The 19,101-nt window shown below is 35.0% G+C and overlaps 3 protein-coding genes across 3 annotated transcripts in view; all 3 read right to left on the reverse strand.

Moving 5' to 3' along the window:
• Positions 1–3,623: 3,623 nt before the first annotated feature.
• On the reverse strand, positions 3,624–4,465 carry LOC107597781 (matrix metalloproteinase-21-like). Its single transcript, XM_016288962.1, has 3 exons — positions 4,453–4,465; positions 4,198–4,370; positions 3,624–4,086 (listed from the first exon to the last, which is right to left on the reverse strand). The coding sequence occupies exons 1-3, from the start codon at positions 4,463–4,465 to the stop codon at positions 3,778–3,780; spliced, it is 495 nt and encodes a 164-aa protein (XP_016144448.1). The 3' UTR covers positions 3,624–3,777.
• A 291-nt stretch (positions 4,466–4,756) lies between these two features.
• Positions 4,757–11,520, reverse strand: LOC107597782 (matrix metalloproteinase-21-like). Its single transcript, XM_016288963.1, has 7 exons — positions 11,271–11,520; positions 9,027–9,168; positions 8,489–8,658; positions 7,748–7,889; positions 7,122–7,379; positions 5,346–5,518; positions 4,757–5,234 (listed from the first exon to the last, which is right to left on the reverse strand). Exons 1-7 carry the CDS (start codon positions 11,415–11,417, stop codon positions 4,926–4,928), a joined length of 1,341 nt encoding a protein of 446 aa, XP_016144449.1. The 5' UTR covers positions 11,418–11,520; the 3' UTR covers positions 4,757–4,925.
• A 500-nt stretch (positions 11,521–12,020) lies between these two features.
• uros (uroporphyrinogen III synthase) overlaps positions 12,021–19,101 on the reverse strand; it is a 22,217-nt gene continuing 15,136 nt past the window's right edge. The window contains exons 2-7 of the mRNA XM_016288964.1: positions 15,791–15,862; positions 14,024–14,098; positions 13,861–13,944; positions 13,250–13,335; positions 12,574–12,672; positions 12,021–12,467 (exon numbers count right to left, since the gene is read on the reverse strand). Of these exons, the coding sequence (XP_016144450.1) occupies positions 12,342–12,467; positions 12,574–12,672; positions 13,250–13,335; positions 13,861–13,944; positions 14,024–14,098; positions 15,791–15,862 (542 nt within the window). The 3' untranslated portion in view covers positions 12,021–12,341. The remainder of the gene's footprint in view (positions 12,468–12,573; positions 12,673–13,249; positions 13,336–13,860; positions 13,945–14,023; positions 14,099–15,790; positions 15,863–19,101) is intronic.

Genomic DNA, 19,101 nt, shown 5'->3' on the forward strand with positions numbered 1-19,101 from the left:
ATCCTAATGATTTTTGGCATAAAAGAGAAATGTATAATTGTGACCCATACAATGTATTGTTGGCTATTGCTACAAATATCCCCCAGCGACTCAACACTGCTTTTGTGCTCCAGGGACACATATAATCAACAAATTAGAAATGTCTTACTCTTCCGGTTATTATTTTAATTGCATTTATGCAGTGATCTATTTCTAAGAAAAAGTCATCAGCTCTAATAAGAGTCTGTGGTGATTTACCTGGTGATGACATCATGAGTTACTCTCCATGGCAACAGATCCCTGCTGGAATGCAATTATTCCCTAATTAGTTCCATGCCTGTATTTTCTATCAAGTGTCATTAGCACATTAGTATGCATGTTTTTGCTAATGCAATCTGATTCCAGCCTGCATGCGGATATGTTATTAATCACATGAATTCATATTCTGCTTGTTTGCATTAGCAGTGAACTGACTGATTTCTGTGGAATCATGCACTAATGTAATAAACACACATCAACAGTACACTTATGAGAAAGAATCCACGGCATCTTCTTAACATGGTCAACTTTTTGCCTGTTTATTAATGTTGCTATTCAGCATTTTGCATGTAAGTCTTACAAGAGTTTTCCGACACTTTGTGTCAAAGGTGTTGCATAAACAAACATTGCAGCTTGACTAATTGTTGAATAAAAGTGACGAATAGCTAAATAATATTAATTCAGACAATCCAGTGCTTTAACAGTGCAATGATCTCTTTCATTACAAAAGATACATTAGAAATAGAGTTCATATCAAGTATACAGCAGTGTTATTTTAGTCTCCTTGACATAGTAGTATAGTTTTTATGAACATATTATGAATTAGTATATTTTCTGATTTATTTTAATTTGAACGTTTTAGTCATTTTTATTAGTTTTTGATTTTATTGATAAATCAAGATAAACTAAATGAAAATGAGAAAAGTTGCACTGGCAACTTTCGGAAATTAAACAGGTTTATATTTTATTTTTAGTTCAAGTTTTGTAATGTATTTTTATGGTTTTAACCCTTGTATAAAGTGTCACTAACTCAGTATGAGTTTATTAATATGCACAAGTTGTTAAAGCTTCATAAATTAGTGCATGCATAAATAATTCTCAGTGTTGTAATGAAGGGTTTTTGTTTAAGCTAAACCACTGCAGATTTAAACACCTATGAACTGATTTCTTGTAATCAATTAAAAAATTAAATAGTAAATTATAATTCCATTTCTTGTCATGTGATCGTACAGGACATCTGCAGAGAATGATATAGGTACAGTATATATACAGTAATGTGTTTCAGTCATGTACTATAGATATCAGCTCTAGTAGAGTTTGAAAGGTTCAGTACTAGGAAAGAAATTAAACTGAAAGCCTGTTAAGCAGCTGTCTTTGGTATTAAAAATCAGTAATGAAAATCATTAATTAATTCGATGTAATTGTAGACAGGTGTGGAGACACACACACACAAAACAGAAAACAACCAAAACAATTTTAGGTTGTTTATTCTGAAAGAACATGTTTATAACAAACAAATAATAACAAATATTAAATAACTGGTAACACTTTACAATAAGGTTCCATTATTAACTAACTTGATTGAACAATGAACAATACATTTATAACAGTATTTATTAATCTTTGTTAATGTTGTTGTAAAGTGTTACCAAATAACTTATGGAATAAATATAGAGGCATGTTCCAGCAAACAGTATAAATAAATACATGTTTTTGTCAAATCCTGTTGCACTGCATTGCCTGACATACATGCTGATTTATATAAATATCTAACTACAGAAGACCACAAAAAAATATAGATGACTGACAAATTAAATTATTTCAGTGATCCACAAGTAATCCACAGCACTCCAGTCCATCAGTTAACATCTGGAGAAGACAAAAGTGAATCAGGAGAGAAATCTGCACAGATCAAGCAGCGTTTAAACAGCTCTAAACACATATGAGAGATGACAGGAGATGTGCTTTTTCACTGGAGGAAGAGTTATTATGGATTATAGACTCTATGGTATTTTAGTTAAAAGCGTGTTAATGCTGGATTTGTTTCAGCTTTTGTCTTCTCCAGATGTTAACTGATGGACTGGAGTGCTGTGGATTACTTGTGGATTATTGTGATGTTTTTATCAGCTGTTTGGACTCTCATTCTGACGTTATTTTAATTTGAACGTTTTAGTCATTTTTATTAGTTTTTGATTTTATTGATAAATCAAGATAAACTAAATGAAAATGAGAAAAGTTGCACTGGCAACTTTCGGAAATTAAACAGGTTTATATTTTATTTTTAGTTCAAGTTTTGTAATGTATTTTTATGGTTTTAACCCTTGTATAAAGTGTCACTAACTCAGTATGAGTTTATTAATATGCACAAGTTGTTAAAGCTTCATAAATTAGTGCATGCATAAATAATTCTCAGTGTTGTAATGAAGGGTTTTTGTTTAAGCTAAACCACTGCAGATTTAAACACCTATGAACTGATTTCTTGTAATCAATAAAAAAATTAAATAGTAAATTATAATTCCATTTCTTGTCATGTGATCGTACAGGACATCTGCAGAGAATGATATAGGTACAGTATATATACACAGTAATGTGTTTCAGTCATGTACTATAGATATCAGCTCTAGTAGAGTTTGAAATGTTCAGTACTAGGAAAGAAATTAAACTGAAAGCCTGTTAAGCAGCTGTCTTTGGTATTAAAAATCAGTAATGAAAATCATTAATTAATTCGATGTAATTGTAGACAGGTGTGGAGACACACACACACAAAACAGAAAACAACCAAAACAATTTTAGGTTGTTTATTCTGAAAGAACATGTTTATAACAAACAAATAATAACAAATATTAAATAACTGGTAACACTTTACAATAAGGTTCCATTATTAACTAACTTGATTGAACAATGAACAATACATTTATAACAGTATTTATTAATCTTTGTTAATGTTGTTGTAAAGTGTTACCAAATAACTTATGGAATAAATATAGAGGCATGTTCCAGCAAACAGTATAAATAAATACATGTTTTTGTCAAATCCTGTTGCACTGCATTGCCTGACATACATGCTGATTTATATAAATATCTAACTACAGAAGACCACAAAAAAATATAGATGACTGACAAATTAAATTATTTCAGTGATCCACAAGTAATCCACAGCACTCCAGTCCATCAGTTAACATCTGGAGAAGACAAAAGTGAATCAGGAGAGAAATCTGCACAGATCAAGCAGCGTTTAAACAGCTCTAAACACATATGAGAGATGACAGGAGATGTGCTTTTTCACTGGAGGAAGAGTTATTATGGATTATAGACTCTATGGTATTTTAGTTAAAAGCGTGTTAATGCTGGATTTGTTTCAGCTTTTGTCTTCTCCAGATGTTAACTGATGGACTGGAGTGCTGTGGATTACTTGTGGATTATTGTGATGTTTTTATCAGCTGTTTGGACTCTCATTCTGACGGCACCCATTCACTGCAGAGCATCCATTGCTGAGACACTGATGCAATGCTACATTTCTCCAAATCTGATGAAGAAACAAACTCATCCTGATCTGCGATGGTTTGAGCGTGAGCACATTTTCAGCACATGTTCATTTTTGGGGGAACTATTTCTTTAACTTAAACCTCAGGAGACTTTAATTATATATTTGAGCTCATCTGGGAATCCCAGATTCAGATGAACGTCCTCATGCTCTCAGCGTTCGTTCAGTTCCTGCTGGTATAAAATCTGCTGCAGCCTTCCTCATACAGTACAGTATCATCTGCGCGCGGTTCTCAGAGAGCTCTGGTGAACGTCACAGATGTCGAACCACTGCTGCTCCACATCTCTGCGGGGCATCAGGCTGTTTGGTGGCAGCGAGACGCTCCGTCTGCGATCTCTGCCGCTCACCATCCGCCAGAACCACGAGCCCTTCAGCAGGAACACCGTGTTGTGCGAGTATGAGAAATACGCAGCATCCAGGTTACCGAGGGGATGGTTACCAGGGACAACGGCGGGAAACACCTCTGTGATTTTTTGTGGGGAAGAAGAAGCCAAGCGGTTCGCGCGCACATCAAACCTGAACACCTGCAAATTAATATTGTGCAATTACTATCGTCCTACTAAATCTCATTGGACACTGGAACTATCTAGTTTGTCATTTATTTTTCATCTTGCATGAATATTAGCAGCTGTTACCTGTGAGCCCTTGAAGAAGTAGATGTGAGCATCCCTCCGGTCGTAGTATGCAGTGTCCACTGGTCCAGACACGCCGGGAAAGCCTTCAGAGATCAGACGAGGATACGAGCGGCCGTCTGAGTCTTCAGTGAACACCTGATCGTTCTCACTGTCATAACGCCAGTACTGCACACCTAAAACATCACAACATAACATCAATACATACATGCAAACATCTCAACTACTGGAGAAATAGTGCAGTATGCACTTCGGTACAGTGGTATGCCATTCTGAATTTTTAAAAAACATGTTACAGTACTGAATCATTAAATATTGAATTAAATATATCATTATTAATTGATTAAATCTAATAAGTGAACAAGGACCATGCAAAATACAAATGCACTTTTATCAGCTGTTTGGACTCTCATTCTGACGGCACCCATTCACTGCAGAGCATCCATTGCTGAGACACTGATGCAATGCTACATTTCTCCAAATCTGATGAAGAAACAAACTCATCCTGATCTGCGATGGTTTGAGCGTGAGCACATTTTCAGCACATGTTCATTTTTGGGGGAACTATTTCTTTAACTTAAACCTCAGGAGACTTTAATTATATATTTGAGCTCATCTGGGAATCCCAGATTCAGATGAACGTCCTCATGCTCTCAGCGTTCGTTCAGTTCCTGCTGGTATAAAATCATACAGTATGAGGCTGATATGAGATCAGACCTCAGCTGACCTCATCATCTGCGCACGGTTCTCAGAGAGCTCTGGTGAACGTCACAGATGTCGAACCACTGCTGCTCCACATCTCTGCGGGGCATCAGGCTGTTTGGTGGCAGCGAGACGCTCCGTCTGCGATCTCTGCCGCTCACCATCCGCCAGAACCACGAGCCCTTCAGCAGGAACACCGTGTTGTGCGAGTATGAGAAATACGCAGCATCCAGGTTACCGAGGGGATGGTTACCAGGGACAACGGCGGGAAACACCTCTGTGATTTTTTGTGGGGAAGAAGAAGCCAAGCGGTTCGCGCGCACATCAAACCTGAACACCTGCAAATTAATATTGTGCAATTACTATCGTCCTACTAAATCTCATTGGACACTGGAACTATCTAGTTTGTCATTTATTTTTCATCTTGCATGAATATTAGCAGCTGTTACCTGTGAGCCCTTGAAGAAGTAGATGTGAGCATCCCTCCGGTCGTAGTATGCAGTGTCCACTGGTCCAGACACGCCGGGAAAGCCTTCAGAGATCAGACGAGGATACGAGCGGCCGTCTGAGTCTTCAGTGAACACCTGATCGTTCTCACTGTCATAACGCCAGTACTGCACACCTAAAACATCACAACATAACATCAATACATACATGCAAACATCTCAACTACTGGAGAAATAGTGCAGTATGCACTTCGGTACAGTGGTATGCCATTCTGAATTTTTAAAAAACATGTTACAGTACTGAATCATTAAATATTGAATTAAATATATCATTATTAATTGATTAAATCTAATAAGTGAACAAGGACCATGCAAAATACAAATGCACAATGCAAAAAACAAATGTGCAATGCAAAATTATGCAGAATGCAAATGTAAAATGTTTTAAAAAATGCAACAAAAAAAATGTACATTGCAAAATAATGCAAATGTACAATATGCAAAAACAAAACCTGCAAAATAAAAAATATATATATACACAAATGCAAAATACAAATATAAAATAAGCAAAATATGTAAAAAAAACAAACCAAAAAAACCCTGCAATACACAAATGTGCAATGCAAAATAATGCATAATATAAACATGAAATATGTAATAAATGAATAAATAAAATAACCGCAAAATACAAATGTGCAATGCAAAATTATGCAGAATGCAAATGTAAAATGTTTTAAAAAATGCAACAAAAAAAATGTACAATGCAAAATAATGCAAATGTAAAATATGCTAAATATGTAAAAAATAAAAAAAATAAATAATAATAATAAATAAAGAAATACAATAACCACAAAATACAAATGTACAATATGTATATAAAAAAATCCCTGCAAAATACAAACACACAATGCAAAATAATGGGCAAAAAACACTGCAAAAATACTGTACATTGCAAAATAATGCAAATGTACAATATGCAAAAACAAAACCTGCTAAATAAAATATATATATACAAATGCAAAATACAAATATAAAATAAGCAAAATATGTAAAAAAAAACAAACCAAAAAAACCCTGCAATACACAAATGTGCAATGCAAAATAATGCAAATGTACAATATGCAAAAACAAAACCTGCTAAATAAAATATATATATACAAATGCAAAATACAAATATAAAATAAGCAAAATATGTAAAAAAAAACAAACCAAAAAAACCCTGCAATACACAAATGTGCAATGCAAAATAATGCATAATATAAACATGAAATATGTAATAAATGAATAAATAAAATAACCGCAAAATACAAATGTGCAATGCAAAATTATGCAGAATGCAAATGTAAAATGTTTTAAAAAATGCAACAAAAAAAATGTACAATGCAAAATAATGCAAATGTAAAATATGCTAAATATGTAAAAAATAAAAAAAATAAATAATAATAATAAATAAAGAAATACAATAACCACAAAATACAAATGTACAATATGTATATAAAAAAATCCCTGCAAAATACAAACACACAATGCAAAATAATGGGCAAAAAACACTGCAAAAATACAAAATTCTATGCAAAACATGTAAACTGCAAATGTACTGTTACAAAAGTACACTGTTACACTGTTAGCTGTTCACACAGAGTTTTCTTTTTGAGATGCAAATAAGCTTGTGCTTGTGCTGTCTATGAGCAATGCATCTCTTTTAGTCTTTCAGCTAAGATTGTGCTTTTGTACTGTCTCAGAGGCATATGAATAAACTCATAGTAAGTAAATAAATACCTTTAAAGAAGTAGACAGCGTCTGTTTTGCGGTTCCACACGTGAACGTAAGCGTCCACGCCGCTGGAGGGCAGCCCGTGCCAGCCCACCTGCACCGCCACCGGGTCCCCGTAGCGCGTCCGGTTATTACGGTTCTCATAGAGCCAGTACCAGTCGTCACGCATGAAGTAGGTGTTGAAACGCACCACGACCTCGCCGTACGGCGTCTGCTCCTTCCTGATCCAATCAAACACGGTGCTGAAGCGGCCCTTACACACACCTGGCAGAAAACACACACAAAACCAATTACATTTCTATGTTGTAAGAAAACGAAGCATGTTTTGTTTGCATTGTGGGATTATATTCATGACAATCAAAGACATTTCCAACTCAAATTCTCATTAGTGTAATATAAAAAAAATCTCATTGTCCTTTATGCATAACAACCACACATGTACAACAAATACTATAATATTGCATACTGTACTTAGGCTACTGTATAGATAATAGTAATGACAATTTGGGTTGAAAATGTCTCGTAATGTGTAGAAATCTTAAAAATAGGCATAATTTTCTGCATATATATATAATAATAGTAGAATAATACATATATATAATAATATTATAAATGTAATCTCTAGTGCTCACCATACAGACTCTGAATGGACTTCCGGTCCATCCAGTCGATCTCAAAGCCGGCGTCCTGAGGAAGGTAACTGGGCTGCATGATGGATTCGGACCGGTAGATGTGAGGAAGCCCTAAAACGTGACCGATCTCATGAACCGCTACCTGAATGAAACACACGACACGCTACACTCAGTGATTCAGATCAGTGATTCACATCAGAGATTCACATCAGAGATTCAGGTCAGTGATTCAGATCAGTGATTCACATCAGATAATGCAAATGTAAAATATGCTAAATATGTAAAAAATAAAAAAAATAAATAATAATAATAAATAAAGAAATACAATAACCACAAAATACAAATGTACAATATGTATATAAAAAAATCCCTGCAAAATACAAACACACAATGCAAAATAATGGGCAAAAAACACTGCAAAAATACAAAATTCTATGCAAAACAATGCAAAATATGTAAACTGCAAATGTACTGTTACAAAAGTACACTGTTACACTGTTAGCTGTTCACACAGAGTTTTCTTTTTGAGATGCAAATAAGCTTGTGCTTGTGCTGTCTATGAGCAATGCATCTCTTTTAGTCTTTCAGCTAAGATTGTGCTTTTGTACTGTCTCAGAGGCATATGAATAAACTCATAGTAAGTAAATAAATACCTTTAAAGAAGTAGACAGCGTCTGTTTTGCGGTTCCACACGTGAACGTAAGCGTCCACGCCGCTGGAGGGCAGCCCGTGCCAGCCCACCTGCACCGCCACCGGGTCCCCGTAGCGCGTCCGGTTATTACGGTTCTCATAGAGCCAGTACCAGTCGTCACGCATGAAGTAGGTGTTGAAACGCACCACGACCTCGCCGTACGGCGTCTGCTCCTTCCTGATCCAATCAAACACGGTGCTGAAGCGGCCCTTACACACACCTGGCAGAAAACACACACAAAACCAATTACATTTCTATGTTGTAAGAAAACGAAGCATGTTTTGTTTGCATTGTGGGATTATATTCATGACAATCAAAGACATTTCCAACTCAAATTCTCATTAGTGTAATATAAAAAAAATCTCATTGTCCTTTATGCATAACAACCACACATGTACAACAAATACTATAATATTGCATACTGTACTTAGGCTACTGTATAGATAATAGTAATGACAATTTGGGTTGAAAATGTCTCGTAATGTGTAGAAATCTTAAAAATAGGCATAATTTTCTGCATATATATATAATAATAGTAGAATAATACATATATATAATAATATTATAAATGTAATCTCTAGTGCTCACCATACAGACTCTGAATGGACTTCCGGTCCATCCAGTCGATCTCAAAGCCGGCGTCCTGAGGAAGGTAACTGGGCTGCATGATGGATTCGGACCGGTAGATGTGAGGAAGCCCTAAAACGTGACCGATCTCATGAACCGCTACCTGAATGAAACACACGACACGCTACACTCAGTGATTCAGATCAGTGATTCACATCAGTGATTCACATCAGTGATTCAGATCAGAGATTCACATCAGAGATTCAGGTCAGTGATTCAGATCAGTGATTCACATCAGAGATTCACATCAGAGATTCAGGTCAGTGATTCACATCAGTGATTCAGGTGAGTGATTCAGAGATTCACATTCACATTAGCGATTCAGGTCGGTGATTCAGGTCGGTGATTCAGGTCGGTGATTCAGGTCAGAGATTCAGGTCAGAGATTCAGGTCGGTGATTCAGGTCGGTGATTCAGGTCGGTGATTCAGGTCGGTGATTCAGGTCGGTGATTCAGGTCGGTGATTCAGGTCGGTGATTCAGGTCGGTGATTCAGGTCGGTGATTCAGGTCGGTGATTCAGATCAGTGATTCAGGACGGTGATTCAGATCAGTGATTCAGATCAGTGATTCAGATCAGTGATTCAGATCAGAGATTCAGGTCGGTGATTCAGATCAGTGATTCAGGACGGTGATTCAGGACGGTGATTCAGGTCGGTGATTCAGGACGGTGATTCAGGTCAGTGATTCAGATCAGTGATTCAGATCAGTGATTCAGATCAGTGATTCAGATCAGTGATTCAGATCAGTGATTCAGGTCAGTGATTCAGGTCAGTGATTCAGGTCAGTGATTCAGGTCAGTGATTCAGATCAGTGATTCAGATCAGTGATTCAGGTCAGTGATTCAGATCAGAGATTCAGATCAGTGATTCAGGACGGTGATTCAGGTCAGTGATTCAGGACGGTGATTCAGGTCAGTGATTCAGGTCAGAGATTCAGATCAGTGATTCAGATCAGTGATTCAGGTCAGAGATTCAGTTAAGTAATTTAGGTCAGAGATTCAGATCAGAGATGAACAAGCGTCTGTTTCAGAGATTGCAATAATAAAAACATGCTTACTTGAGTTTTGCATTGTATTTAATTTTCTGCATCATTGATGTCAGTGAGCATTTATTGTTTGTTTTTTTTAAATCAGTGCTTCTTTTACATTGTATTGGTGGCCTTACAAATTGTAAGATTTTTACATGCAAAAAATGTAAAAAAAAATCCTAAACCTACTCAAACATCAAAAATGGATTATTACTACAAAACTGCAGACCCACCAATATGCACAAACATTGACATGACAAAGTCTGAAAATTTAAATTATTTTACGATGCAATTTATTGAAACAATATATTGTATAATTATAATTATAATTCTCTTAATTCCTAATCTTTTTTAAATTCCTATTTTCTTAATCTTAAGTTTTCAGATTTCATAAGTGACCCTGCAGCACATAAGCAGTGTTAAGTCAGTGTTAAGTCCAGATTTTCAAATAGTTGTATCTCAGCCAAATATTATCCGATCCTAACAAACCATACATCAATGGAAAGCTATTTATTCAGCTTTTAGCTGATGCATAAATCTCAATTTTAAAAAAATGGACCCTAATGACTGGTTTTGTGCTCCAGGGTCACATTTTATTTTTACTTCTTATTTTTATTCCTATCTATCAATATAATATATTCGTATCAAGCATTTCACTACACGTCGTACTGTGTATGTCTGCGTATGCAATGTTACCAATTAAAAGATAGATAGATTGACATACAGGCAGACAGACAGTAGACAGATGGATGGATGGATGGACAGATAGATAGACAGATATACAGTAGACAAACAGATAGATAGACAAATAGACAGACAGATAGACAGACGGACAGATGGACAGAAACGGACAGATAGATAGACAGATAGACAGTAGACAGACATACCAACAGATAGATAGATAGACAGTGGACAGACAGACAGATATACAGTAGACAGACAGATGGATGGATGGATGGACGGACAGACGGACAGATAGATAGATAGATAGACATACAGATAGACGGACGGACAGATAGATAGATATACAGTAGACAGACAGATATACAGTAGACAGACAGATAGACAGACAGACAGACAGATAGATATACAGTAGACAGACAGATAGACAGATAGTAGACAAACAGACAGATAGACATACAGACAGACAGACAGACAGACAGATAGATAGATAGAGACCTGTGCAGTGTCGGTGTCGGTGATGAGTTCCGCCTGTCGGATGTCGTTCATCGCATCGGAGTGATCTCTGCTGTGGAAGACTTTCTCCGCGCTGATGATGAAGATGACGGTCCGGAGGATGAAGATCAGCCGGATCACAGCCAGCATCGTTAAAGCTCCGCTGCGCGTCTGTCCCGCACTGAGTGAGCGAGCGTCAACCCCACGCGCTTTATAGCGACGCGCTCGCGCTCGCGCCTCTGTGAGAAACAGCCGGGTTATTTCGCCATAAAAACAAGCGAAGCAGAGACAGACATGGGGTGCTGTGTGCACATTAATGAGGAAAAAAAATTTACTTAAATGATTTTACCAAATGGCTGCAATATAACAAAGAGTGAAAAATTTAAGGGGGTCTGAATACTTTCCGTACCCACTGTACACTCGAAAATAATCATATTATTTAATAAATAAAAATAATTACAAATATAATCAAAAATGTAACATACTCATCAACATTGAGGAGAATATACACTTGAAAATAACTGTATTATTTAAATAAAATTAAAATATTTATAAATGTAACTAAAAATGTAATGTTTTAAATGTATTTAAAATTCTACCCATCAACACTGAGAATATACAAATGAATATAATTACATTATAATAAATTAAAATAATTATATATGTAATTAAAAAGGTAAATGTAATTTAAAATGCTGCACATCAACATTAATTGAGGAGAATATACACAATTAATTTCAATTTTTATTTTATATTTAATCTTCCATCCAAATAATGCAAATAAAAGTTCTTCAGTTATTACAGCAGAAATAACATTCAAGCCACCATTTCACATGGATAGCGTCACACTGAAAGTTACTCGTATTCAACATAAAACACAGAGCGGAGATTCCTACAAACAAAACTGAGCGTAAATCACTGATGATTCTGATGCATAAACATATACAGATGTCTATATGTAAGAGAGATATTAATGCAATCATTTATTTAAAAGCTCATTGTTTATATGTAATATCTATTGCAAAAGCTTCCCAAATTGTCCTCTGCTCGTCTCTGGCGGTCAGGGGTCAGAGGTCAGGTGTGTAGGGCGTGTGTGATGGCGGCGGCGAGGTGTTTGGCTGTGGGTTTCTCAGCGCAGCAGCTGACCGTCAGTCCGTGCGACCGCAGCGCGTCTGCTGTGGTCGGTCCAATCGACGCAAACTGAAGAACACATTGATTATAAATGATATATAATATAATGATTCTATATTCTCTGAATCTGATTCATCCGAGTGAAAGATGCAGCGATGCTTGCTGTGTGTCGTACCTTTATCTGCTCCAGCTGAGATCCGGAGAGTCTTTTCACCAAATCCAAACAGAACCTCACTCCAGATGGGCTGAAGAACGCCACGCTCGCCGGGACGCCCTGAACACAACACACACACACACACAGACACACAGGTGAGTAACAGCACTGTCATGAACAGACAGATGTGTGATATCTGACACACACACTCACACACTCGCACACACACACACACACAGACACACAGACACAGACACAGACACACAGACAGACAGAGACAGAGACACAGACAAACACACACAGACACAGACAGACACACACACAGACACAGACACAGACAGAGACAGAGACAGAGACACAGACACACACACACACACACACACACACACAGACACACAGAGACAGAGACACACACACACAGACAGACAGACAGAGACAGACACAGACACACAGACAGACACACACACAGACACAGACACACAGAGACAGACACAGACACAGACACACACACACAGACAGACACAGACACAGACACAGAGACAGAGACACACACACACAGACAGACAGACAGAGACAGACACACAGACAGACACACACACAGACACAGACACACAGACAGACAGAGACAGACACAGACACAGACACACACACACAGACACAGACACACACACACACACACACACACACACACACACACCTGCTGAATGAAATAGTCAGTGATGTTCTTCTGTAGATCAGGATGTTCAGATGTCTGATAGACGGTCAGTGTCTCCAGAGGAATATCTGACAGAGAAACCACAACCATAAAGGAATACCGATTCAAATGCAAGAAGAAACTAATTTCTAGGATTATTTTTAGATCCTGAAAAAAGTATCACGGGTACAAAACATGTGACACTGAAGACTGGAGTAATGATGCTGAAAATACAGCTGCGCATCACAGAAATAAATTACAGTTTAAAGTATAGTAAAACAGAAAACTGTTATTTTAAATTGCAATAATATTTCACAATTTTACATTTTTTTCTGTATTTTTGTTTAAATAAATGCAGCTTTGATGAGCATAAAAACTTCTTTGACAATTCTTACTGATCCCAAACTTTTGAACAGCAGTGTATATTTTTGATAATATAATTGAATATCTTTTTCCTTTTTATTTTGGGGTGAAACGAAACCCTAAAAAACAAAACAACAATGAAATGTTCACTGCATTAAAAAACATGAATGAGTTTTCATGACACGTGTTGCATCTTTAATATCTGTAAATGCTCTGAAATGGTTTGTAAATGTTTGAATAAATCATCTCACGGTTCTTTCGGAGCGCGGTGGGCAGGACTTCACGTTTGATGGAGCCGCAGGGAAAGAAGAGTGGCAGAATCTCTAGATTTTCTCCTGCGTTTAACCAAACACAGCATTAACAAAGACTCATCTTATGAAAATATGAGAGCGAGTAATATTTAAAGGGTCATACTCTGTAGGATGAGCAGAGCGAGAGCGTCTGCGGTTCCAGTCTCTTCTCCCAGCGGATTCAGACCCAAATCTACAACTGAACATATCAGCAGAAAACAGCAACTGAAAGCGTTATTAAAATAACATGCAACTGTTAGGTTTACTGGGAATGCTGACTGTAAATCTGATTTTGCATTTATAAGTGTGACTCTCATGAAGACACGTCCGGGTCATATTTCATTAAGAATACATTTTTAATTATACTTTGCATAATGCATAATGACAATTAAGCCTATGTTTAGGTCAACAACCATTACTGCAATAATGCAAAAAAAAAAATATTTTTTTATTGTATATATACACTGTCGTTCAAAAGTTTAGACTTGTAATGTTTTTTAAAGAAGTCTCTTCTGCTCATCAAGGCTGCATTTATTTGATTAAAAATACAGAAAAAAACAGTAATCTTGCAAAATGTTATTACAATATAAAATAATGGTTTCTATTTTAATATCCTTTAAAATATAATTTATTTCTGTGATGCAAAGCTGAATTTCCATCATCATTACTCCAGTATAAAGCGTCACATGATCTTCAGAAATCAGTATAATATGCTGATTTATTATTAGAATTATCAACAGTTGTGCTGACAAATATTTTTTTGAATATATATGTCTGATAGTTTTTTCAGGATTCTTTGATTAATACAAAGAACAGCATTTACTCAAAATATAAATCTTTGCTGTCACTTCTTATCAATTTAACACATCCTCGCTGAATAAAAGTTTTAATTTCTTTTAAAAAAAAACTAAGAATAAAAATGTACCGATCCCAAACTTTTGAACGGTAGTGTGTATTGTTAGAAAAGATTTCTATTTTAAATAAATGCTCTTCTTTTTAAATTTTTATTCATCAAAGAATACTGAAAAAAGTATCACAGCTTATATGAAGCAGCAAAACTTTTTGATAATAATCAGCATATTATACTGATTTCTGAAGATCATGTGACACTGAAGACTGGAGGAATGATGCTGAATTTAACACATCCTCGCTGAATAAAAGTTTTAATTTCTTTAAAAAAAAAACTAAGAATAAAAATGTACTGACCCCAAACTTTTGAACGGTAGTGTATATTGTTAGAAAAGATTTCTATTTTAAATAAATGCTCTTCTTTTTAAATTTTTATTCATCAAAGAATACTGAAAAAAGTATCACAGCTTATATGAAGCAGCAAAACTTTTTGATAATAATCAGCATATTATACTGATTTCTGAAGATCATGTGACACTGAAGACTGGAGGAATGATGCTGAAAATACAGCTGAGTTTCGAGGCACAGCTGAGAATGAGGTGTATACATACATACAAACATAACATTTATTCTTCTAGTTTTGGGGCAAAATATGACACGTGCTTGTTCTTTAAAAAAAAGTAGATTTTAAACATACAAATAGAGAGAAAAGAAATGCAGAGAGACACAAAGAAGAGACGATGAGGATGAGAGAGGAAGGTGATTCTCATCTGGCTGTGACGATGCACAGGTGTGTTCAGAACATCAGGCAGGTGTGAGCAGATTTACTCAGCTGACTCCAGCCACAAACACACACCTCCTTCATTCACAGCCGCGAACTTAAAACACTCATCAGGGACGTGTGAATCCCAGCCGTGTGTGAGAACGCTTCTGATGTGCTGCCATTGTGTTGAAGCACAGATGCTAAAATACTGTCTCATAACCTCCTGATCCACCAGAGCTCCCTCGTGTTCAGCTGAAATCAACAGAATCAGTTTCATACCTAAAGATGCTGTCGCTTTGCCAACCACATAAACTGACTTTTCATTCCATTTCTCTTTCACTGCGTCCCATTCTGTAGAATACAAACATTAGAGAATCAGCATAAATTGCATAAAATGCAAAATAAAGCATTAATGCTCCTAGAAACATCTTTATCATTTTAATCGTGCATCTAACTATGTTTTAACTTTGACCTGATATGAGGAAAAATTATTAAAAGTGGCGAGATAACTGTGAGCACTTACTTTTTTCCCTCATACACACCGTTGCATTTATATTTGCATGCGTGCATTTGACAGAGGCTTTTATCATTGCATCCAAGCTACACTTTTTTTCAGTTCATGCCTTTCCTGGGAATCGAACCCATGACTTTGCAGTTGCTTGCGCTGAAATACTGCTTTAAAGCAGCACTATGTAACTTATGGCGCTCTAGCGGTTAATAAACAGAACTGCACACATCCCGCGGAAGAACATTCCAACCGGATCTACTTCTCTAAGTGTATGTCTATGGCGATTCACGCAGGTGTGTGTTACTCCGCAGCGGTGACCAGGCTACAATAGTCCGAATATAAGCACTTATTATAAGTGTACCGGAGTGATTCGGAAAAAGACAAAAACGCGGTTTGGAAGATGAATTCATGATGCACTCGCTCATTATATGCATTTTGCAAATTTTGAACATTGAAAAAGTTACATAGCGCTGCTTTAATGTTTGAGAATTTGAGAACCCCTGTTTTATAAGTTTCTACATCTGAAAGATTATTAACACTTCTGAAATGATCGCGCCACACTAAAACTAATAACTCATATTATACTAATAATTCATATTATAACTTATACTGTAGTTCAATATAGTTAACTGAAACTAAAACTGAAACTAAAATTAAAACCATTAAAAGAACATTTTTGTTACTTGGGGGAAAAAAACCGTTAACTGAAACTAAAATATAAAAAACATTTTTATTTCAGCTAGCTGCCATTGCAACGTTCCTCATTTTAATTTGGTTTCATTTTAAAATGAACTAAAACTGAATTTAATAAAAACTATACATTTATATTAGTGCTGTCAAACGATTAATCGCATCCAAAATAAAAGTTTTTGTTTACATACTATATGTGTGTGTACTGTGTATATTTATTATGCATATATAAATACACAGACATGCATGTATATATTTATCTCGTGTTCCCAACTAGGTCTTAACACTTTCTTTGTAGGGTGATTTTCACTCTGACCTCTTAAATTTGCCCAATAGGATACTATTAACTGTTGTCTTCTTATCTGTAATGGCATTTCTCCCATCTCTACTTGAAACTGTTATTTTTCAAAATAAAAGTCCCTGTTTGTTGTTGTTTTTTATTGCTATTGTCTGCGGGAGAGGAGTATGGAAGCAAAATTTAAAACAATTCGGACTTTTTAACGCACTTCTCCCAATTCAGACGTTTCCCAGTGATTCCAAATAAATGAATAAATAAATTGCAAAATATAAAGTCAGAATTGTGAGACAGACACTCAAGTAACTCACCCGTTATTTACGTAACAGATCACTAATTATAAATGCAAAGTTAATCACCCTCTTTTCACGGTATGCATCTATTTATTTAGTTAGTTAGCATTTACAAGTGTGTTTTGCTTTTTATGTTTATTATCAATTTTGTAATGGAATCGTTATATATTCTATTTTAATTGTACAATAGTATCATATTTTGTATGTGTAAATTTTTTTTTTATTATTGTAAATGATAAAAAAGCATTTTTTATTAGTGCTGTCAAACGATTAATCGCGATTAATTTAGGAAAAACTCGTTTGACGGCACGAATTTATAGGTGTATCTTTTCATCAGGTCTTAAAGTGAATTCTGATGTGTTTCAGGGGAGCAGCGTTTGTTCTGTCGGGTAGTTATGCAGCAGTTATGTTTCTTGGACGTGTCTTTATGAAGGACAGGCAGAAGCTCTGGTCATTATGTCTGGCCTTGTTCAGGTGAGACGCCTGCCGTCTGATAAAAACAGCCAAGGGTTGAATTGCGAGACATAAACCCAGAATAGCAATATATATATATATAAACATGCAATTCTGAGAAAAAAAAGTCAGAATTACTTTATTACATTTTATAATCCATGGCAGGGGGAATAAACCTGAATTGCAAGATGTAAACCCAGAATTGTGAGGTATAAACCTGAGTTTACATCTTCTGAGAAAAAATCAAAGAATCAGAATTTTGAGATGTAAACTCAGAATTATAAAAAAAAATGGAATTATGAGATGTAAACTCAGAATTATTTAAAAAATGTTAGAATTTTGATATGTAAACTCGGAATTATAATTTTTTTTAATTATGATTTTGAGATGTAAACTCAGAATTATAAAAAATAGAATTTTGAGATGTAAACTCAGAATTATTTAAAAATAGAATTTTGAGATGTAAACTCAGAGTTATAAAAAATAGAATTTTGAGATGTTAACTCAGAATTATAAAAAATGTTAGAATTTTGATATGTAAACTCAGAATCATAATTTTTTTAATTAGAATTTTGAGATGTAAACTCAGAATTATATAAAAATAGAATTTTGAGATGTTAACTCAGAATTATATAAAAATAGAATTATGAGATGTAAACTCAGAATTATTTTTTAAAATGTTAGAATTATGAGATGTAAACTCAGAATTATAAAAAATGGAATTATGAGATGTCAACTCAGAATTATTTTTAAAAATGTTAGAATTTTGAGATGTAAACTCAGAATTATAAAAAAATAGAATTTTGAGATGTTAACTCAGAATTATTTTTTAAAAAATAGAATTATGAGATGTAAACTCAGAATTATTTTTTAAAATGTTAGAATTATGAGATGTAAACTCAGAATTATAAAAAATGGAATTATGAGATGTCAACTCAGAATTATTTTTAAAAATGTTAGAATTTTGAGATGTAAACTCAGAATTATTTCAAAAAATAGAATTTTGGGATGTAAACTCAGAATTAAAAAATAGAATTTTGAGATGTAAACTCAGAATTATTTTTTAAAATGTTAGAATTATGAGATGTAAACTCAGAATTATTTTTTTAAATGTTAGAATTTTGAGATGTTAACTCAGAATTATAAAAAATGTTAGAATTTTGATATGTAAACTCAGAATCATAATTTTTTTTAATTAGAATTTTGAGATGTAAACTCAGAATTATAAAAAAATAGAATTTTGAGATGTTAACTCAGAATTATATAAAATGTTAGAATTTTGATATGTAAACTCAGAATCATAATTTTTTTTAATTAGAATTTTGAGATGTAAACTCAGAATTATAAAAAA

Source organism: Sinocyclocheilus grahami, unplaced genomic scaffold (assembly GCF_001515645.1).
Source record: "Sinocyclocheilus grahami isolate Dianchi unplaced genomic scaffold, SAMN03320097.WGS_v1.1 scaffold236.1, whole genome shotgun sequence".
Lineage (NCBI taxonomy): Eukaryota > Metazoa > Chordata > Actinopteri > Cypriniformes > Cyprinidae > Sinocyclocheilus > Sinocyclocheilus grahami.